At 33.3% G+C, this 25,053-nt stretch overlaps 1 protein-coding gene across 1 annotated transcript in view; it reads right to left on the minus strand.

Moving 5' to 3' along the window:
- Positions 1–332: 332 nt before the first annotated feature.
- LOC108730585 (neurexin-3) overlaps positions 333–25,053 on the minus strand; it is a 132,837-nt gene continuing 108,116 nt past the window's right edge. Inside the window, exons 19-23 of the mRNA XM_018460361.1 lie at positions 7,255–7,496; positions 7,051–7,168; positions 4,629–4,822; positions 2,697–2,857; positions 333–2,051 (exon numbers count right to left, since the gene is read on the minus strand). Of these exons, the coding sequence (XP_018315863.1) occupies positions 1,631–2,051; positions 2,697–2,857; positions 4,629–4,822; positions 7,051–7,168; positions 7,255–7,496 (1,136 nt within the window). The 3' untranslated portion in view covers positions 333–1,630. The remainder of the gene's footprint in view (positions 2,052–2,696; positions 2,858–4,628; positions 4,823–7,050; positions 7,169–7,254; positions 7,497–25,053) is intronic.

Below are 25,053 nucleotides of genomic sequence, written 5' to 3' on the forward strand. Positions count from 1 at the left end.
AAAAATCTTATTTCTCGTGTACATATTTTTATATTTTAAATAAAACTGCACAAATATATTTTTTGTTAAATTAATAAATTAAATAAATAAACATTATAATTAAAAATTATTAATTTTTTTCATACCTATACAACATCAATAAAATTTTACAATAATAAACATTATGGTTAAATATTATGAAACATTTATACACAATTCTTTTAGTTTCTTACTTAAAATATCATTCCTTATTTAAAAGATCGTACAAATCACTCTCGAACATTTTATTATCTAGCTCTTACTGAATAGATAATTTAGCTATATATAAAGTAAAGATTGTACATAAATTCAAAATTAATATATTTTTCACACGTACTTGAGAATGGTCTAACGTCGCGTTCACGGAGAGGATGTTGGAAGTAAAATTCGTAAAACAATAAAAATAGCCTGCCTACGTCAGTGCAAGTTGCTTCCTAAGATTCGTCCGAATCAGTCACTGCTAATATCACCTTCAACATTTCCTTTCTTTTTAATTAATTCCTACGATTAATTTCACGATCTTTGCGTCCGTTTTTCCTCTTCGTTCCTCGTGGGGAAATCGTTCTAAATTAATGCAGGAAAGCCTTAACTTTCCGTTTATCGACGAATCGATTCGCATTAACATTAATTATAGCAGAAAATCGAGCAGCACCAGCAAGCGTTATTTAAAAAACGTAACTTGAAAAAATTCGCGACAAATGAATAATAGGAAGAAAAATTCTTTTGGAATGTTTGTAATCGATGCTCGATTCCTGCCACATGTTTAAATTTTATCTCGAGATTTCGCGTCAAGGAAACAAGAGGATCAGCGCTAGATCGTTGATCAGTACCTCCCGACTCGTTGGCTCTCTTTGCGAGAGCGAGCAGTTCGACGGACCTTCCTAAGTGCGATCGATTTCATTTCAATTCGCCTTAGAATTAAAGAGAAGTTTCATATATTTCCACAATACCATCTCATCATGTTTTCCTCAAAGAGTTTTTCCATCTAGATATACGACTCATTAATCCCGATCTTAAAGTTCTTAGAAAATGTACTTTATCAAGGATAAGATCGCTGATCGTCTCTCATGCGTTTCGATCCTTTTCGCACAGAAGAGTGTAAAAGGATTTTTATTTAATCGCGACCTTTTATTACACCGCTTTTCCTGTAAGCTATCACGAGGATTTTCTAAACGTGCCCTTCTTCATCACTCGTAATGGAAAGATCGTTTTCGCACGCTCAACTATGTCGTATTCACCATTGATCAGAAGCACCCTCATAAATATCGCAACTCGAGCAAGTTATTGCAACTCGAGCAAGACTCTCTCAGCGAATACTCGATATTTTTCATATTATATTGAGATAGATCTTTGAAGTCTCAGTACTCGCATTGGAGCAGACAAGGCTCTTCTACGAGAATGCTCTGATCAGCGAGCACATTTTTTTTGTACACCTGTGTGAGACTCATGAGAGACTGTGTGTCCGTTTACTCTCCTCGGCCTCTTTCAATTCTCGATCCTTTCCAGCGACGAAAGATGACGTGCACGTTCTTTGGCCAAGTCCTTGGCCATACTCCCTGTACACAAATCTCAAGCACAAGGCAATGTTCTGCCCAATATGCGAATGCTCCCTTTACACGTACCACTCTTTAATGTCTATTAGTTCTCGTTTCTTGTTACTTTTGCTACCGTTGGCGCCGTTTTTTAGGGCGCCATTGAAGGGCTGTCCGGAGCCAGCGGCGCCTAACAGAGCCGCGTTTGGATCCTGGCAGAACGTCTTCGTTTCATCCACCTTGTAACTCGTTTCCGGCCGATTCTTAAACTTGAGGATTATCAATATGATCAAGACTATCGCTATCAACGCGGCGGCTATAATGCCAATTATAAGCGCAGCGTTCTCTGCCGCCTCGGATGTGATCCGTTTATTGTTGTTGTTCTTGGGCGGAGTGGGCATCGGCGGGTACACCGGCGGTGGAGGTGGCGGTGGTGGCTCCGTCATTTCCGTCGTGGTCGTCTGCGTTGTCACGGTTGTCGATCGATGCGTTACGACGCTGCTGCAAAGCGTAAGCGACGATTGTTAAATTTTAATTATTATTCAACATTAATTATTTACGAATGAATTGTAGTTTTCGCGAATTTTGCGACTTTTTACCGTGAATGAAGGATGATTACAGCACGTGATATATATTTGTTAGTAACATTTTTCTCGTTTAAACGCGTAGAAGTCTGAATTTTTACAAGCAAATTACTCAATTAAATTTAATTACTCGATTAAATTAAATTGTTGCAAAAATACGGATTGAAAATTGTGAAAATGTAACAGTTCCGAATTTTAAATTGAGATGCGTATTGATTTTTATACTATATATATATATGTATATATAAAAGAGAGACAAATTGACTCTAATTAAGCTATACCTCGTTAATGACGCCTGCAATATTGAAAGACTTTTCTAATATTCGGTGCAAGAGGAAAGCTTCTAAACTATTCCATGAATTCAGTAAATACGTGTCATTAATTGATCAGGAAATAATTTATACCGTACGTTCTATGTATTAACGTGATTGCAGTAGAGAATGAACATTATAGCGATTCTGAGAACGCGAAAAATGTACAGTAATCATCTCTCGTAATGATTAATGCATAAACGATTGCGAATGATTATCTGATTATTCGGCGTCACCGCTGACGCACGCACCTGCTATGGCTGATCTCGAGGTCTGTGGTTGACACGTTGTATTGGACGGAGACGGTGACGATGTCGCGACCCAATGTTGTCGACGACGGCGACGTCGTCTGGGTGCTGATATGGCTTGTCGAGTACTCAAAATGTTCATTAGAAGGCTGCTTCGCCTCGTTCTATCGCGCGGAGGGGATGATACGGGAGAAAGGTGGAAGAGGAGAAGGTGGAGGAAAAGCAGGGAGTAGGGTATGGAAGCGAAAGGGACGGGTTGCGAACAATATTTACGCGTGCGTAGGCCGGTAAATATTCACGCGTGCGTAAGCAGAAACGTTACGAGCCGAACGATCCCGAGAGCATCAGGAACGTATCACATAATACATATGTATGCATTCGAGAGAAATGTCCATAAAGTAACACGCCAACTTATATTTATCCAGTTAATTTTTGACCAAATTACTATTTTACATGCTGCAGACTATTTTACATGCTCACGTCTCGTGTTTATGCGCGTAATCACAAAAGTTTATGGATGTTGGACATTGGCCGAACTTTTAGAATGAAGTCCTTGAGCGAACATTCCAAGCAGGGGCAGTAATTAAGTCTCTCTCTCTCTCTCTCTCTAAAATTTTAATATACATGTATAGTACAGCTTTTTTGCTAGTATAAAACATTTCTTTTCATGGTCTTTTCTGAAACCTGAAGATAAGTCTATTATGAAATTGAAATGACTATTTTAATAAGTTGTCGCTTGTACCATATGTTTGTACTATACGTTTTACTATCTGCTGCCTGCAACGGAGAAGCTCCTTATAAACATTTTGCATTATTTTAGATATCAAAGACGTGAGGACTTCTTGGAATTTAAACATATTATTGTGAGGTTTTATGCTTGGACATCATTTTTAAGGGTTTAAACAAACACACAGACGCACTGTATTTAAGTAAACATTCTATTTTACGATTGCGCACTAAAATTCTAAATTATCCGGATAGACGTACGTACAAAAAATGTAATGAGGAATTTTCTATGAAAGCTTCACGTTATATACACGAGGGAATATTTCGAAGATGTTTTTATATAATTTTATACGTTCGCAAAATTAAGGACAGAGTATCCAGTTTGACGTTGTGACTCGACGGGGCAAATATTATTACTGAAAGGAATGTCGCCCCCGGCAATAGGGTGGTACTACTTTCATGGCAGGCGATGGTTGGTGCGCACGTCACAAAAAGTCATGAACATGAGGAAGACGCCCACATCGTATTTCCGTAACAGAGGATTCTTTATATATATATAAAGCCGATGACCGAGAACGATAAGATCGATCGATGCTCGTCCACGCGAGATTTTATATGGCGAGTTTTCTATAATTATATGTGTATATATAATATATACATTATATGTACAGGTCTCACAACTACCGCATTTCTTCTTAAGGACATATTCTTGAGGTAATTTTGAAACGAAAATCCTTATACGAAAATGTCGAGACTACAATAATTTTTTAAATTATAAGCTAACTATAAATGCCTATAAAAGTCAAAAACCATTTTACTTTTATAGCCTCTATTATTATTTCTGGATTCTTTTGAACATTCTAAGTCGAAAATCCTAATATGAAAATATCGAGGCTATAATAGTTTTCAAATTACACACTATCTTTAACTAATTATAATTCAAAAATTATTGTAGCCTCGACATTTTTGTATTAGGATTTTTGCTTCAAAATTACTCAAGAATACGTTTTTAAGAGGAAATGCGGTTGTGAGACACCCTGTATATATATTATATATAATATTAAGTTAGACATCTATATCATATAAATGATATTAATTTTTTAATATAAATTTAAAGAGAATCAGAAATTTTTTAGAATGCAATATTTGTAAAATTGCACTTTGCAGCTTTCTGCTGAAAGAAAGGTATTAAGAATTATTAGGCGAAACAATATTCTTGGAATACGGACCGGTGGCCGAAGTGACAAAAATTTCTTCTGTCGTTCTGGAATCACCGGAGCCTTCTTCGCAATCTTCCTCGTCGTCGCAAGTTGGACGCTCTTGAATATTTTCTTTATGCGGCTTTGGCCTCAATGTCGTCGGCAATCGTGTAGGCGCCACGTACACTGGCGTGATGATGTCATCTGAAAATAGAAGCGGCACAATTATTTAAACGAACGATATTGATTACATTAGGAGGTATGATCGAAATATATAATACAATAAGAGTAATTACATTCGCAATAAAATCTTGTATTTTGCACCATAAAAGTAATTGCAAATAATATTTCTTATGTGGTTTTATCAAAATTTTTATCGAATAATTGAAGGTAATATTTATTAACTGAAACTTGCACCATTTAAATATAAACCATTCAAAAATAAATTATAATGATGTTATAAAGTATAATTCAAAGTATAAACCCTTCCGAGAAATTCGGTGTAATTGGATCGCGCAGAAATTTCACGATATATATATCACGTCGTGTTACAGAGTGACCGGATATGACGTTTGGTCATCATCCGCAGTTATCGCGTCTCATTAACGTGACGATGTTAATTTAGTTTTTAGTTAGTCGGAGGAGATTTTGGAGCGGGACTTCAGTCCGTCGTAAGAGGTTTGCTGGAAGGAGAGAGGAGGAAGCTGTCAGGCTTTATCTCCGCCGGCCGGCGATCCTAAATATGTAAATGAATCGAAGATACAACCGGGCGAACATGAAGGCGAAAAGGTGGCCATGCCATGCGATACGTGCGATGCGTGTTGAGTGTGTATGTGATGCGTGAGCGTATAACGGGGACGCCCTTCCTTTCGTGTGACGCGATGCGTGCTGAGAGAGAAGTCAATATCAATGATAGCCTAAGAACAATTTTGCATACAGAAGCTAATCGATAAAGAACATTCTAATTTTAATTAACTGCTTCAAATTAACTTTTAATTAACTGCTTCTTTCTACATTTTATAGGAAAAATTATATATCGTTAAAAAGTTAATTTTATTAATTTTTTAAAATATAAAAAACTGCACTTTTTGAAATTAAAACGATTTAAAAACATTTTCTAGTTAATTACGATTTATTTAATGGCTGAATAAACACGGTCTGTTTAATGAAAAATTGTACAATTTTTTATAAATCGTTTAATTTGTATTAATAATTATGTTTTTGTTTCGTATGAAAGTGACAATTTTTTAATTATCATTTCCTCTTATTTGTTATAATATGATTGGAAATATTATATTTTATAGGGATATCTTAGATATAAACTTTTCTCGAATATATCTAGTATATAGAAAAAATAAAGAAATATATATCTAAATTTTTAAACAATTTTTGTAGCTATATATTTCATTGTTGTAATTAATAATGTCTACGTTGGACCATCGAAGATTTGATCAATTTGTTTTTAAAGAATTAAAATTAATTAAAAGATTATAGAATCAAAATTTTCTTTCGTGATAAAAACAAATTCTGCTGACATTACTAATAATAATAAACAAAAAAAAATGTTGGTAAGTGCCGTCAAAGACGACAGTGCCTACCATTATATGTATTGTCCATCCTTGTCTAGGGGAGTGCTAAACGTCTCTCCTTTCATACAACACAGTGGAGGGGCGATACTCATCTCTTATATACGGAGTAACTGGTTCACGAGCGCTTTCGAGAAAGCAGGTTTTTTGCAAATAACTCCTAATCTAACAATCCTTTTGCAAAACCGTAAAGGAAAATTTTGTTGCAAATATCACAAAGTACCCTGCTGTATAAATTTTATCTATATACAAATGAATTCAACATATAGCCTATATTTATATATTATATATATATAAATTTAGTAAATACATTTTATCATAACACGTTATAATAAAAATCATATTATTTTCGTTGTAATTTTTAGAATTCAATCTTTATTTTTTTTCATGTTAGATCTATTTCTTAGGAAAACATCGAAACATAATGTTTACGTATATACATATAAAGATACAATATCAAATTCTTACGAAATTAAAGTTGCAGTAGTAACTTAAAGTAAAATATACGTATATATTTTCAGAATTTTCAATTACAATTAAATACAACTGAAAATTACTACAAATTGTTTTCAATTAATTCGCGTAATATATAATGATAAAAACATGCGGTATATTTCAAATGAAATTTAAAGAGAGAAAGTATCTTTTCAGAATTATATTGAAACAAATTACGTTTAAAATATTATTTTGCGTGATAAATATACGAAAAAAGTGTAATGACATTAAAATGAGATGCCATCGAGACAAAATTACGCAACAAGATACGCGCACGTAGAGAAGACTCCCTCGTGGCGAAAACGTGCAGAATAGATTACTTACTCCTTCGAAAATATTACTTACACTTACCGGAGCCTGACTCGTAGATCGGAGTGCACTCCTCGTCCTCGTCATCGCCAGCGCAACCACTTCCGGCGCCGGAGAATATGAGGTCGTCCATGACGCCGGGAAACCCGGACGCCGGCGTCTAACAAAGCGGATTTTAATTATTAAAAATTGAGCAATTATCTTGGGAATTACTCGAGATTAACTTCAATTGACATTATTACGTACCTGTTGCATTCTTTGTAACGGCGGGGCGCGATCCAGGAGACTTCCTGCTGGCAGAAGCTGCACATCTCCTCTACTTGCAACTTTACCGTCTTTGGCAGCCGCCAGTTCTAAAATTCTGGCACCATTGACAACCAATCCGGCTATCACGCCGAGGAAGGGTCGTTCCACTCGGCCCTTGCTGCGATTCCATCGGCCTCCTACCTGAATAGTAGACTGGCTGTTGAACACTGTCAGCTGATGACCTGTCGAGAGAAATACACAACCATAGAAAAGCTTATTTTCATCTTTCCTTGCGTTATTGATCGACTTATAATCATCAATTTTGTTTATTGATATTGAAATCTTTCTGGAATGTATATTACTTATGAATAACTTTTAACGTTATCGCTACAAAATAATATCTAGCAAATACAATTTTTACATTATCATTAGGTTAAAGTAAGAGAAGCTTTCGTACAAAGTAGACGAAGTTAATAATAATGAGCAAAATGAAGGAATCTAATGAATTTTTTGACGAAATATCTTTTATGTAAACCGAACGACTCTCGTGAATGTTTATGTTAAGCAAATTTTGACTTTGTTCGTTTTAGTTTTATAAACTGATTCAATTTAGATCTTCATTACGAATTTTACTTTGTACTTGTAGTATTGAAATATGTTAAAACATACATGAGTTGTCATATAATATGCAGATTATATTCGTAAAGATTTTGTTGTCACAGCAATCGCGTAGTTATCGACTGTGGATTGATCAGCACTAACAGTTATAGTTATGTAAACATTTCCCATTTGAATTCTCTGTCTATTTTTCGGTTCGTGCACATCGTACGATCAGTAATAACAATCACGGCATGCATGGTCAAGTTTGAATGCAAAGGAAAAGTGGGAAACCTCCTTCCACCCTATTTCAAAAATTTTATTTTTAGAATAGATTATATAGGCCGAACCCGAAGTACTGCAAGACCGGGTCGACCTGCAGTGGGGACGGAGCAAGCTCCATACACCCACCCTGTTCCAAAAATGAGGTTAATATTCTGAATCCCCTATAGGGATTGTATCAGATATTAAGCTGATAAGAACAGATACTACACATTTGATCTTAGCTCAGAGAGCCGAGAAGCGATAGAGGCATTTGATTTCACAGGCTTTATATACAGTTTGGAGATGAAATTTAAATACGAGAAAGTATTGCCGGGAAGTAGCCGCGTAGTGGCGAACGAAGTAACTATGACGGGCGTCCGGGCGGTCGATACCGGCGTGACCGGCGCGGCGCAGCGCTTGTTCTTCCCCCTCCACAACCACCATCAATTTCCTCCTTATTAATTAAAACATGTGACGTTCTTTACAGGATAATCTAAATAATTATTTTTTAATAACAATTATACTGGTTATCGTTATTCTCATACGTACACTACCGTTTATAAATTCGGAAACATTTGCAATTTTCTCGCGTCTCGCAAAAACTTATAAGTACTTTGTTGAAAAGAGAATAGAAGAGTTTTTATTAATAATGCATTTTTTGAAAAGAGCTGTAAATTTGTTTTTTTTTTAATTTTGTTTTTGTGATATTTTGTTCCTAAATTACATAAAATTGAAAATTTGTCAATTTTCACTGTTTTCGTTTCTAATGTTTTTATTTTATTTTGAAGCGCTGTAACTTGATAAAATATCCGTTAAAAATTAATAAAATGTATTTTAAAGCTAAAATGAATTTTTAAGCTTCAAAATATGATTTAAAAACCATTGATATGATGATTTTTCACAATGATATTAAATTTGTTGTGTAAAAATTTATTTCTACAAAATATTTTTTAACATCGAAATTAAAAAGTATTTATAGACAAGAAATAGAAATTAAAGAATTTTTGTAGACAAAAAATAAAATTAAAAAAATTTTTGTTGTAATATTCTCGATTCGTATAGATGTTTAAAAAAATTTTTGAAGTTTTATCTTAACTTTGTGTTTAATACAAGAAAATCACCAGTGTTCTCGAATTTATAAACAATAGTACAACAAGTAATTTTTCTCTTATAATATAACTAATAATATGCTTCAAATTTGCTTAAAAAAAATAATATGCTTAAAAAAAATAAGTTTAACATTTTTCTAGCAGAAAAATTAGTATACTTTTATCTCCAATTGTGTAAACATACCTTTATATTAAACAGAAAATTATAATAATAAGTATTTTATAGTTTTTATATATCTAAAAACTTAACTTCAATTGTGCAAGTATTGTATTTACTGTTGCAAATTCTTTAATTACTACAAAGAAGAATAATTTCATTTGTTCACTTCCATACGTGTGTAAATATACACCATTTAATAATGGGTCCTAAAATTATCTACCATAATTTTGTAATTTTAAATGTAATTTTATTAGAATAGTAACTATGTAAAAATATCTATGTTCATCACTAGTTTTTTATACGTGTGATGCAAACATGTCTAATGACAGAAGAGTAACAGTTGATACTCACTGACCAGGCATAGTCAGTCCACTAGTGTGGCATAAAAATACAGCTGGTAGACCCGATGTGTAATCAGCTTTGTAAAATCGGGTTCTCTGTGTGAGCAGTGACATGCAAAGTGTCATGTGCATAAGACATGCGTCCCGAATTAATCGCTCGGACTCGTCCTTTCTTATTTTCTCTCTTTTCTTATTTTCTCTCTTTCTCTTTCTATCGAGGTAAGGTTGTCATTGACGCCGCATTCCAATCCGAAGAAGTCCAATAAACTGTATCACTTTACTAGGGAAGCATGAGCATGACGGGTGTGGTCGTGCTCCTGTCTGGCACCGGGAGTCGAATAGAGCGTGGAGCCAAATCTTTTGAAGCGGAGAAACCCGTAATCTTCACTATAAATCTATGAGATCCGTGAGATTAGCGACCACGGTGTAAAATCGAAATGAGAATAGCTATTTTCATATTTATTCCTCATATTAATTTCTTCGTGATATAATATAATGATACTAAAATAATGATACTAATATCTTATAAAGTTTTTGAGTGTAATGAAATATATTTTTAGCAAAGAATTGTGTTGTGAATTAAAACTGCCTGTGTATAAAGAATAAAGCTATAATTTTTTTTAAGTAAGGAGAACGATGAAACGTTTTAGAATTTGTTGCTGAGAATAAATTTCGATTTGTCATATATTTCAAAAAAGAACAAAAGTGTAGTTTTTCAAGTAATTAGCTCTTTCACGACATAATCTAAATTGATAAGTAAACTGACAGGGAAGTATGATGCACTGAGAGGTGCTATATCCGAAAGTGAATTGAGTAGTCATGCTTAGACAAGTAGCACATTCGGCTAAAGTGAATCAGGAGACGAGAATGTTCGATATTCGCATATTTACATATTTCGCATTTATATAGAGATTCGTTATTTTTATATTTTATAAATACGCTTAAATTTTATAAATTTTAATGTACGTTTTAAATTTTATAAATTTGTCCGTTTCCAAACGAATTCAAAATAATAAATCTAATAAGAAATATAGTAAAATGAAACTTTTTTATTGTTATCGACAGATGTTATATTTAATCTGAAGTGAGGAGGAAGATCACGTAATCGAGGCGTTGGAGTTAATCCTCGCAAAAATTAAAGGTTCCGAATTCACGACGGAGTCTCACGGATGCGCTTTGAGAACCGTCTGTTTTACGGTGAGAACGGAGAGTGCTGGGTATGGGAAACATCGATGCTTCCCAGGCGATGGTAGCGGCGTTTCGTATACGAACGTGAACAGCGAATGTAAACGCGCCGCGCACGTGCACGTACATTTCGTTCGTACACATCGGTCAGCTTGTCACTTGTCCGGTTGCGGTACGAGGCAAATGTGCACGCTTGGGAATTGCAGGCTCAATTCGACCGTGGGACGTCTGCGTCTTTATCGACAATGGGAGCGTCAATTCAAATCACTCGATCACTTCTATAATTACTAGGCACTTAAAAGGCCGATATTCATAGTCAGATCTTATATTTAAGACTGTCTTAAGTTCAGCCTTGAGGTGTCTCTGAACCAATCAGAGAGCCGTATTAGCGTCTTAAGACATTACATTAAAAGGGTCTTACAATAAGAACCGACTATAAATATCGGCCAAAAAGCGACAAATATTTAAGGATAAGAATCAGAAATACGGATCACGCAGTTAGTACAAATCAACCTGAGAGAGCTCTGTCAGACTGATGGATCCAAGATTTGCATTAATCAGAGGGAAGATTCCGTTCGATCGCCTTCGACCGATAGCATGTTATCATTGCATCAGAATTAATTACTGCCGAGCCATTAATCTTCACATCTTCACGTGCGAGCTGACGATGATTAATGAGTCAAGAAAACGAGTTTTTCGTATATTTGCAGCTAGCCTGAAGCTAACTCGTTAATTACAGATTTTAAGATTTTCTTAAATTATTCTAGTTTTAGATATGTGTATTTACCCGATAATTCTTTATGGAAAGACATACGTGATAAAGAAAAAGTTCGTGATAAATTAGATTAAAACCTTTTTTTCTATTAATGTACTGTTCCTGTTAATGTACAATTTATAAGTAAACATTTGTTCAAATAAACTTTACAATTAGCTAAATTTCACGTATTTATACAGAAAAAACGATTTTGCTAAAATATTTAAAAATTTAGTTATAGATGCAGATTTAAAAATAGTTTGTCGGACCATCAAAATAAGTATGTAGAACACTTGAAAGTTACTTGAAGAGAGAGAGAGAGAGAGAGAGAGAGAGAGAGAGAGAGAGAGAGAGAGGAGAGAGAGAGAGAGGTTTTAATATTCTAGCAATCAATTTAAGTGTCCTATAATATAATTATTTGGTTTAAAATTATTTTTAGACCTGTGTATCTAGTTAAATCTTTAAATACTTCAAAATCATTTTTTCCATGTATAATTCAAAGTTTATCCCAAACAGAATAAGAAATCGAGGGTGTCTTTTATTATCTGTTTATTTTAAACTTATCGAGTTTATTTTAAACTCTCGCGAATCTTCAGGTTTTTCCTGTATAAAATCTTTCTTCTTTGATACTTTGGTTGCCTCGGTCTCCAAGCAATAAGAGCAATACACAAAGAGACGCCGCGGGAATCGGCACGCTCGACCAGTCTCTGAATCTTGCCTGGTAGGTTTAGAACGACCTTCAGATTCCAAGGCTGTTCCTAGCGCACGAGCGCAGCTTAGGTCGACTACCATCTCGCTATGCTTGCCTGGTTCTTCTAAGCACTTAACTTAGAACGAAGAATCTGTCTGATGAAGCGCGGACATTACCGCTGAATCTATTCTCCTATTGATAATGTATTACAACATGGACATCAAAGAAGATATGATTTTTTAATAAAGATTTTTTTTATCTGCATTTCAATAATCAAAACGGCACTTTTAGTAACTAATATATTAAAGTAAATTATTTATAATAAATTAATAAATTAAACGTTAACGTCAATTAATTAATTGCCTTATTTTATTAAACTAATAATTTAAACTCAATATTTTTTATTCTCAATATTTTTACGCATAAGAACATAAAATAAAGCAAAAATTGCTTAAAAATTTACTCTAATCGTCAAGTTATCAAGAGAAAAGAGAAGAGACGATTATTCGCTTGATGCACCTCTTGTTGTGTCCCAGGTAGTTTCTTGTTATATATCTTTCAGGTCGTGACGATAAACTCGGTATATTAGGTCTAACAAATCCCCTCCCTCTAAAAAAAGATGATCCTAGAGGTGACGGATTCCAAAATCGTGAGAAAAAAGGTCTCGTAGCGCATTCTTTGCCAGCTTTCTCATGATGCGCCCGCGCGCGCTTCTCATCGCTTACTGATACAAAAAATAATGAGATTTCGGAGGCATAACGGCGAGACTCGAGCGTGAGAAGATGCTGAACTTGGGGCTGAAATCGCCACTCTGTGCACCAGGCACGTATCAAAGTACAGGAGCGACTCCTATCACGTGTCCTTTGGAAGGTTCTTCAACCTTCTAGCCGCGAAGGTAGCGTGCAGGGTGATTCGTTATTGGCGACGACAACTCTACGTGGGAAAATAACGTGAAAAATGTAGCAGTCTTTTCACGTGAGAGTGTTTCCTCTATTCTCGAGAAAATCTACTTTTGCAAGTTAATTATATCCTCCTCAGTCATTTCATCGAGCACAAATAATATCTAATTATCTTAGGATATAACATTGTTTGATTATAATAGCAATTGTTAAAGCGTAAATAAAAGAAATTCTATATATATTGTATTCAAAGAAACAACAGAAATTAATTAAAGCCAAACTGTTTATAAAGCATTAAGATTTAATAAAGTGTATATTATAGTGTATGTATATATATATATATTATAGTTCTTTAAATAGAATATTGTAATTAAATAAATTTTCATTTCTAGCTTTTTCTGATTGAAACAGTTTTATCTACTTATATGTACAATGTTATTGAAAATTAACAATAAAATGCCTTAAAACAGGAAAAAATATTTTTAAATATTCAAAAATGTCTTAAAAATAGAATAATAGAACGTATTTATTATCTTTTAATATATTATTTCATCAATCCCATGTATCATAGACATGATCTGATCTGTGAATAACAGATTATTTGTAAAAATAATTTTAGAGTTAAATGTTGAAGAAGAAATTTACCGACCCTTAGTTTACGCTTATACAGGGTGAGTCACTTAAGGCCAGCCACCCGAACAACACCCACAATTTTGGGGATAGGAAAAAATGTTTCAGATGAAAGTGGACCGATTTCACACAGGAGAGTGTTTTGGTCATATTGTCTTTCTTCTAGGTGAACTTTATATCTCTTTGGCATCTCTACCTAGAAGAAAGACAATATGACCAAAACACGTCTTCCCCTTGAAATTGAGTTTTACTTTCATCTGAAACATTTCTTCCTATCTCCAAAATTGTGGGTGGCTGGCCTTAAGTAACTCATCCTGTAGATATCAAAATAAAAAAGTCTAATTTCATAGATTATCAAGACTTTTCAAATTATATTATATATAGGTTTCCAGTTTTTTTGTCCTGAATCCTGTTTCGACTTCTAGACTGTAAATTACAGACTTAAGATCCGAGAACGTGTTTACACTCTCGCGTTGCAACCATTGAAAAGACAGTATCGCGCGTGTGCTTCCAGTAGTTCCAGTTCGGGTTTCTCACGAATTCCAGACGCGGGTTCATTCCCACAGGCTGATCGCAGCAACGTGAGACAGAATGTCCCTGAGGCCAGCCAAGCGATCTGGTTCGGTAGTAGGCTTGCAGACGAGCGAAAGAGTTTCGCAGTGGTTCAGCTTGCACATGCCGCTCTTATTTATCTACTTGAATCGAACCCGTGTGGATTTTAAGGCAAAACTCAATTGCCCCATTCTCACAGATGCAACAGATCCACGTGTCTACCTATTGGGCACAAGGAAGATAAGAGTAGGTAATCCCGCTACTTTCCGTGAGCGGAAATCGTCATTCGGTACGATACAATCGACTTCGCTGAGCCGTACAATTAGAAGTTCCGAGAGGAATGGATCATGATAAGGGTCAAGCTTTACGAGGGGGCATTCAATTCGAGGTCGACGATCCTCGACACGGGGGGTTAAACGGCTTAAAATGACCAGCACTCGAGAGAACGAGAAAGAAAGACGACACCGTGGGAGAAGGATAAAGCAGCGTCTTGGGACAAGAGGCTGGCTTCTTAAGCCAATTAAATTGTTCCCACGGGATCGCACCGTGGGAGAGTCTCTCCAGGAACGCAACAACACGAGACTCGGGATTACTAGGACGTTCATCCGTTCTCAAGAAGTTTCTCTCTCACCTCTCATCCGAATATTTATTTATTCAAAGATGAATTAATTTTCATATTTTATTATTAATTATAATCATTGAGACACGTTTTCTCTAAATGATTATTAAGTGATAAATATCAATATAACTTATCTTTTAACACACAATATCATTTGTAAGTACAAAATTTAGACACATATTTTCTACACATATTTTTTATAAAATATTAAAAAAATATTTATAAAAAAAGGGCTGAAACTTATATGTGCTTGTGTTTCACGCATATGTATTACTTTAAATTCGTGTGTAACTTAAATTAAAATTATCAGTCTTTTCCCTTTTATAAACGTGAGATTAGTTGAAGAATTTATGCTATTTTGGTACTGTGTTCAAGTTTAATATGTCAATCAAGAATAACAAATTCTATATATTAAAAAATATACATATTTTAAAAAAACTATGCACTTTTTTTACTCCTTTTATTATGTACTATGTATATGTATCTAACTAATTTGAAAGAAGTAGAAAAATCGCATTGTGCAATTTTTAAGTCAAAATAATAGATGCAAAATAATAGATCGTTGTATTGCACTCTGCGTCCCATTTTCGGCGACATTTAAAAAGAATATATTGGATCGTGCGACTCAATCGACCGAGGAAATCATTTACTATTCTCGCCGCGACCCTCTTCGCTCTTCCCTCTCTTCCTTTCGTGTCTTTTTTATACGGCCATACCGAGGCACACGTGGAGGAAGGGAAGGAACCCGCGTGAGAACTTGGAGAGGGCTCGTGGGAAAACCATGAAGGAGCGTGGCGCTTCTGATACCAGGGTATCATGAGAGTCCAACAAGTACCCTCGACATCTTGTGCATCACTCATCCCCCAACGAATCCCTTTACGACTCCCTCTATGTAATCAAGCAGGTGGGATTGAATGAACGGACGCGCAATCTAAAATTTGCATAATTTAGGAATCAAATATAATCGCGAATTGATCAAACTGATTGTATGTAAACATATACATATGATATTTAATTACATACGTTAATTTTCACATCTATTTATACACGTTTATGCCTATTAACTAATTGAAATTACAACGTGTATTTATTGTACTTATTATACATTGCAATTTTCTAATGTGAATAGAAAGAGAGAGAGAGAGAAAGAAATTTGATTTCACAATTCTATATAAACACAAACAATAAGATTTAACATTAATAATATTTAGTAGACAATATAATTGTGAAAAAGATTATTAAAGAAGCATTTGTAAAGTTAAGAAAAAAATTATAAGCCCGAGGCGGTTGATCCGCTTTTGGAATAGGGCAGCATGAATCAATGCTTCTCCGGCCTTTTCGAGGGCTTAGGTTTGTACGAGCCCTAAGAATACGGTGAGGAGAAAATATTATGCTTGTCTAAACGAGTCTATTCATTGGAATGGCCTCGGTCAACAACGGTGTCAGGTCAGCAGAAGATATTAGAAGTAAATTTCTAAATACCAGTGACAATTCACATTAAACTAGATATAGTTCGTTCGTAATGTTGAATAATATTAGTATCAATAATATTAATATTAGCTTATCACTGAAAATGATAATTTTGTATTAATCTTATGTAAAATATATTTTTACGAATATTCACGATTCATTGTGATATACGTTAGTATTAAATTCTTGCTGATACTTCAATCATAACAAAGAGTTATATGGAGTAGGACGAAAGGTTCTCCAATATTTTTCAACGGATATCTGGTGTATTTCAGTGAGCAGGGCAGTAGAAATGACAGAAAGTTAAAAAATCTCCTGTAAGATGGACGAGAATCCTTAATGATAATACAATCCAATTTGTGGTTTGCTAATAAATCGTTTAAAAGAAAGATCGTATAATGACCATTGCCCATTATGCCGCTGTAATTCATTGAGAGGCGTGAAAAGTATTGTAAATATAAATTAGTACAAGATTTTCTATTAGGCTAGCAGAAACGTTGAAGTGGTTCTTGACGAAATTCGACCTTGACCAGGCCCTAAACGTTCGAAAAAGATCGGATTGCTATGCTAGAAGAGGCACTTTCTAAGATGGATTCTGGATTTACATTCCTCCCTCGTGTTTCATTCATCTGCAAAGTATGCAAGTAATGATCACATCGAGGTATATTTTTGCATATATTTTTTTCTCGCCTTTATTTCTTCATATATTTCATTTTTTACATTCATTTCTTCATGTATTTTTTTACATTTGTATTTTTTATGATGTGTACATTTTTAATTCATATGAAACTATACGCGAAATTCGCAATATTTGCTATTATATATTTGCAAGGAAAAAGAAACGATTATATGTATGTATGTGTAATCTTATTCGTAATTTGCTAGTTTTAAATTTCGATCACGTACGCAGCCATGGATGTCATGAGATACGAAATGAAATTTGCATCGATATTACGTCTTGTTCGATTGTATCTGATAAAATTTAATCGTTTTCGACGAATATTTAATCGGCAGAAAATTAAAATAAAATTCCTGTAATTATAATGTAATAATATTTTAATTCTTATTCTTGAAAATGTCTTGCCGGTCTTGCGTAACGCTATGTTATATTAAAAAAGTGTGTGTAACGGAAATTTTTATAGCCTTCTCCTACCAGGTGTGCATGTCATCGAGAAAGCAGCGGTACTACTTAAATTTCGACCACTACGCAGCCGTGGGTGTCATGAGATACGAAATGAAATTTGTTTTGCATCGATATTACGTCTTGTTCGATTGCATCTGATATTAAAATGCATTGATAATGATATCGTTAATGACATGTTAAAGACTGAACCGAGGCGTGAAGAACGTTGTAAACACGAATTAATCGAACACCAAATATCAGGATATCAGGAAACGCCAAGAACGTCACGCTAAGAAAGAGACACGATTTACACACACATTAAAGAAAAGATGAATTTTTGTTAATGTTATTTCTCAGGATTCTAATCATTGCTGGTATCGAACAATCTTTCTCGTTTGTAAACGCGAGAAGGCTCTCAGAGTCGTTCCGGTGATAGATTATATAGAGATTAGAATTTAAAGTGCACGACAAGTAAAATATTGCAGTACAGATGTTTATGAAAGCTAGAATGATGAAAACATTCTACTTCCTTTACTTTAAAAAAGTAATACTTTTAAATATGTATATTATAATCTAAATAATATCTGTAATATCTACATGCTGTAAAAGGAAATGGAAAAACGTTGTATATCTTCATGATAGAGAGAGAATTATCTAAATGCTTTTATTAGATTAAATGTCTTAAATAAGTCGCGACTTTTTCCAAGAATGATAGTCACATATTCCGATTAAGATAAAATTAATTAAGATAAATTCTGTATGACAATTGACTCACGTACTGTGATTGCTTAATTGTGATTCACATTGTTGTTATTTCTCCAATTTCCGTGATAATTTTTATGATGATTTAAAATCGTGACTTATATACATATACTAGTTCAAATTTTTGACTAACAAAAATTTATTAAATATCAATTTAATATCTCGTTATTAATGTATAGTAATGTGCATTAAATAAACACACAAAATAATAGATTATATTTTATATTCATCAAAAGTTTAGAAAATTTTTTGTGATCGTTTAGCAATTTCTATGTATCTTGAAAATGTCAGTCTGTAATTTAATGCGAGGGATTCAGTTGAGAATCAATATAATTACAATGTTACTTTATATCTCATCAGAGAATGTGACGAGGAATATGACATTAATTCAATTACGTTTCTCTCAAGTCAATCACGGTAACAATTGAAAGTCAATATCGCACAGAGGTATATAAAGGAAGGACTTGTTAAAGAGGTTTCAACAAGAAGCTATTGATTAATGGATGCTTCTTTAAGGAAGATCAGTCGAGCGTGTCATTCTTATTGGGAAAACAGAATACCATGGAAGTACTTGGAAAGGATCTTCAGGTGCAACTGTACGCGGACAACATCACATAAATACAAAACCTCAATAAAACTTATCATGTAAATTAACTTTATTAAAATTCATCATGGAAAGCTTTGCATGACTTAATGCTACATCTTTTTATAAATCGACATTTACTAAGTGCAAATGCGGTTCCTTTTTTAAAATAGAACTATGTATTATCTATATGAAATATTTTTCTAGTTGCCTTGTTTATAGTACATAATATATAAAAATATAAAGGTTGAAAATAGAAGAATTAAAAAACTATACAAAATAGAATAAAATTTTGTTGTAAATCAGAAAATTTCTATAAAATATCATTTTCTTTCAAAAATTTGTAGCATCTAACTTTCTAAAAATTAAATTATTAGATTAATTACTTAATTATTTAAATTATTAGTCTAAGTTTTTTAGAAAATAAAATATTTAATTAAAATACTTCATGTAATTTTTAATCTTTAGGAGATCGCGAGATGTTATAATCTCGAAATTTTAATACATATATACTTTACATCTGATTATAAGCTAAATATATATAGGTACATATGTTTTCTTAGAGCAAGTTGATTTAAAAAATCCTGATGATTTTCTAAAGAATTAATAAGATATGTATGTGCAATATATACTGCAAACATATATATCGATCATTTATATATAAATATAAATATTTATTTGGAGATTTAAAAGGTTTATATTTTAATGAGAATTTTTAACATATAAAAAATGTATTTGATAACCATCAATATAAGGAAAAATAAAATCAACAGTGGCTGCCACATAGTTTTAAGAAATTTGCTTTAAAGATAAGTTTGACATCTTTTTAACAGACATTACACAAAAAATGTACTAAATAATAAATATCGTTTAAATAGTACTAGCTGGACATTTACTAAGTGTAAACATATATATTTATATTTGGTACAAGAACCATTAATTTGAATTAACAATTATTTCTTTTTTTTATCATATCATTTTTTTTATTGAGTAATAAACAGTTATTTACTGTAAGTAAATATTAAGTTAATATTATTGAAAAAAATATGAATTAAAGTTTAATAAATTTTTTCTCAATGTATAATAATCTTCTCTTTTTCTATGGTAATCTAAAATATCTGTAAAAGAGAATGCGTATAATTGAGATTCTCAACTTTTTATTTATTAGGGTGATCAAACTTTCAGCACTCACAAAATTCTTCGAGAGCTTTGCAAGTTTCGTGTCCTATTATCTAAAATATGTAAATGTTTTGATTCATCACCTCTCATAAGTTTGGTGCCGAAATTAAAAGAAAAATAAATTCAGAGAGAGACGGAAAATCAATTAAAGCAAGTTTAAGTAATTTTAGTGGGAATGTATGCCATGTTAATTTACAGCCAGTCCAATAATCTCAAATGAAAACATATCATTATATTAGCAATCGTATATAATTAGCTGAAAAATTTAACTAATAAACTACATTCTTGATCTAACGCGTTGATTAATTACGGAAGCGCAATTAATAGGATTATTTAATAACCGTCTTACGGGTACCCGCGTCCCGAAGAAGCTTCTTAGCACCGAATGATTCCCTAGTAACCCTGAGAAGATTCGATCTCTCTTCGAAGCTGCTTTCTCACGCCCGTTGCGACTCGTCCTTCGATTCCCACGAGCCTAACGGATGAGGCTTTGCCTTTCCGTGAAAAAAAAGAAAAAGAGGAAGATCCACAGTATCTTCCGAGAACTTTGATACCTTGGATCTTTCAACGATAGTGAATGGGGGTGGACATCGTAGAAGTCACACGGTGACGCTTAAGAAGGATTTTATGAACAAAATTTTGCAATTGTTTTGCTTTAAAAACTTCTACTTTCGTGATATAACATTAAGAGAAATTCTTTATTACTCAATAATTTATTTTAATCCTTAAAATGATATGATATGCAGTCTAAATCACATTACCAGATAAGCATATTTTTTCAATTCTAACAATTAATGATCGAAATGAGAAAAGTATCGTAATCTATATAAAGGTATCGACTTAGCAGTTACTGTGTTGTTTATATCAATCACTGTGTAAATATATTTGAATATAATTTTAAATAAATTCAGATGCACAGAAAGACAGAAAATTTAGATTTCATCCATCTAGTACTTTATTGCAGAAGATAATTTTAGTATAATAATAATGCTTTTTTAAATATTAATGAACATGGATTATTTTTGCAACATAAAAGTATGGAAGAGTCTCAAGAATATTTTATATGAAAATGATTTTAAAATACATCAAGAAAGGGAGAGATAACTTTTTCTATCTTCAAGACAGTCTAGCGACAAGAAAGTATCTTATCGTTTTATGTATGTTTCATGATGTGGATTATTTCGGCGCGACATCGAATTCAGCTTCCCTCGTCGTGTTAGGAATTATCGACACGAAATTCTACGGGTTCAAAGGTCCTCGTCTATATACCGCGCGCGGAGGGAAGATCGCGAAGGAGGATTCAAGGTTCGAACCCTCTCACGACCCCTTGACTATATCGGAGGACGCCTTCGTCGAGGACGTCGAGATCCTGCCTCGAGCGTGAGAACGATTCTCGCCCACGGTCAAATTCCGTCGATCGAGTATTAGGACATCAGGGTAACGCAGGAAGAAACTTTAAGATGCGTCTGACGAAGTGATTAAGAAAAATAGAAGCTCGCATTTGTATAAATAAAATAAGAATGGAAAACATCGAATGTAAATTTAATATTTCAAGCTAGTTTCAATGATCGACCAACATCTACGTGATTAAAGAAAAGTATCTTATAACGTATGCTTTTATCAATTTTCGGGGATAAGTGTTGAAAATGTAAAACAGATTTTTTAACTTATAATTTTGTTATAAATTAATGTTTAAATATTCCAAAATAAATAATAAAAGTTTTATAGGTATTATTCTAATAAAATAAAACGTTTCTTATTACATCTTGTTGCCATCAACAAATTCAACATATCCTTCCCATAACAATAACGAGTATAAGATAAAATGAATTAAAATTAATTCAGTTTAATTAATTTTAATGTCAAAATTAATTAAAATTATCAATAACCCTCTTGCTGCATGTTATCACACACACAAAGATATAAATTTTTATTTAAATTTATATATTACAATCAGTCAATTTTTAATGATCCGTATCAGTTCTTTTTATAATAAAAAATAAATGAGAAGATAAATAATATTTTTTCACCTTTCTCATTACATTTTCAGAGCTATAATTGGCCATAGTAAATTCGTAAGTAGACATATTTAGAATAAAGTCTTCCATTTATAGCTTTGAATTAACTTTCACTTAGCATCAATGGTACATATGGGTGGGTTAAAATGACGCGAAATAATGGGCAGAAGAGGCTATTATTCTTACATTAGAATGCATAGGCGTTCCCATAGGGACGCGGATTATATTACCCCCAGGGTACACCATGAATAGAGTTCCTTAATTAGAGACCAGGGTAGCATGGAATTCGAAGAAGTGTTCTCGAGTTCTAGGCGTGGTTATCGAATAATTTCATACTTGAAAAGCAATCGCAAACCGCATCATTATCAATATGTTTAACAATAAATTTAAAAAACGGACTTCAGAAACAAAAATATTGGATTCAATATACGAGAATATTGGTACATTAATTTTTCTATCTCTATTTTTTTATCAAAAAAATTATTGAAATATGTGTCACTGTGATATAAAAATTTTTTGAAAGAAGTATAATGCATTACGTGAATTTTATGGAAATCGTCGAATTTACGAGCAGTAAAGTCGACAGGTTACTTTTCAATAAGAATGTACTGCATAGAAGGTTCGGGGCTCATAGAAGCGAAAGGGTTGATCCTTCTAGTCGAGTTGATCTACTTAGATATCAGGAAGATAGGACGCTCGAGGAGGATGCATGCAATGGGATACCCGTAGGATATCGAGGGTTTTATTTTCAACCCTCGTTCATCTTCATATGATCGATAATCCTTTATTTGTTTCTTTTATTAATATGTCATAGTTAACAATTTGAATTTTTTGAATAAAGAATCAAATTGGTAACACAGATGCTTGTGCTTTGCTGAAATAAATATGCCTTGACACGTAAAATTACATTTAGATATGTGTGTTAGAATATTTATGTTGTCGCGAAAGTAAATATTAATCGTAGAATTCTAATATTCAAGTACCACGTGTTGTTCGAACTATTTTATGATGGGGATAGCATGGAGGGTAAGAAGTGGCACAGGGGTTGAACACGTGGCCACCAGAGCGAGGAATGTAATGAGAAAAAAGGCCTATCACGTGACCTTTTCCATCAGAGATGCATGCGACGTAAGAAGGTTCCGCCCGAGCTTTCCTTTAAAGGGGTTGGTTTCAATTAATTTTGAAAGGGTGCTTCAATTGAGGTGGTTAACCCTATTACTGTCGATCGCGTCTTTAATGAGCAATGTATATTCCATTCTCAGCGGTTATTCGGTTTGAAAACAGTTGATTATTCTGTACTCTCTTTTCTTTCTCTTGTGATTCGAGAATAATATAGTTCAAATAAATAATACAATAGTTCAATTAATTTCGGCGATATATTCCGAGATATCTTTTCTTTTAAGAATAACAATTTGTTAAAAGTGGATAAATAACTTCACTTCTAACAGAAATGTTTTCTCGTTTTCAGAAATAAGAGAAGAATATTGTTTGAAGTGTGAAAACTTACTTCAGGCGCTTTTGGTTTTTCATTAATCTTATAAAATTATTCTTTATTGTATCTTAAGAAACAAGTCTGCCGTTTGGTGACTATAATCATGTTTTGTTGTAGATACTTAAAATATTTCTGTTTTCTTTTAATGTATCTATATCTTCGTCCATATGACGATCGAGAAGACAGTACACACGTGAGAGAGAATACGTGGCTTGGGGATAAGCAACCTTCCACACATGAAGCAGAGCAGTAGAAAGCGCGAAGAGGATTCTCTTCTCGCTTTCATTGCAAGCCACATGATATGCGAGTCATGGGGTGAAGAGAGGGTAGAGGGTTGCTGCATCGTACGTGCAGAAAAGATCGAATTTCCTAAGCTTGCGCGAATTTCTAATGACAAAGGTAGCAGGATGAATGTCATCAGACTAGAATCTAACATACGTATGGAAAACTTCGTGGCAAAATATATTTTTTATGTAAATGCATTTTATAGATGTGTTATTTAATATTATTGTTAAATCATTGTTTATTAGATTGATATTAAATTATGCGAGGATATCTAAAACCGCGTATAAAATAATCTCTCTGTAATTAGTAATTATTAATCCACCATTTTTTTTCTCAATATCATTACTCTATTGGTAACAATTGTATCTGTTTACATAAATAAACCCGAAGCTGTCACTTCATATATATGAATATACGCATTGCAATAAATTAAAAAATATTAAAACGAGGATATTATTAATATATGTTTCTTACTCGAAGCAGCACTCCTGCATCATAATTATCTAAAATATTATTTATTTTAGCACAAATAAATATTTCTAATAATTAAACAAAGTATTGGTATTCCGTGTCGACCGTCTGAATTAATTATAATTAAATAACATCGCCGTATTTCGAAAGTAATTAGTTGGCAACAATTATTAGTTGGAATTGACTAGTATTGTTTAGGACATTCCGCAAAAACGATTCAATCGAATCTATTCGCGTCATTAACTTTTATTAGCAGGAAAGGATCACCACAGATTTTAAAGGGTTTCAAATAATTTAGGAAGCTATCAAGGCAGCAATGTTGGTCAGGAGTTCCGCTCATGCGACATCGCTAAACAGGCAATTGGGGTGCGGTGACAGACTCAAAGGGTTAATGTAACAAAGGCTTATATTCCATGAGATCAAAGTTCCCGTAATGCCTAACCCACAAAATTCCACACATTTGACATACAATTTCCTTATAGCAATTCTCGACTTTTGACATTTAAAGCTATAATCTGCACTTTCTCGAAGGAATTGTAACCGATTAATTTTTTAATATAAATCCAATTAAAAAAAATGTTCATAATTATAAGATACTTTCACGCACTTAAGAAT

The sequence above is a fragment of the Mycetomoellerius zeteki genome, unplaced genomic scaffold (genome assembly GCF_001594055.1).
Source record: "Mycetomoellerius zeteki isolate Tzet28-1 unplaced genomic scaffold, Tzet1.0 scaffold94, whole genome shotgun sequence".
Lineage (NCBI taxonomy): Eukaryota > Metazoa > Arthropoda > Insecta > Hymenoptera > Formicidae > Mycetomoellerius > Mycetomoellerius zeteki.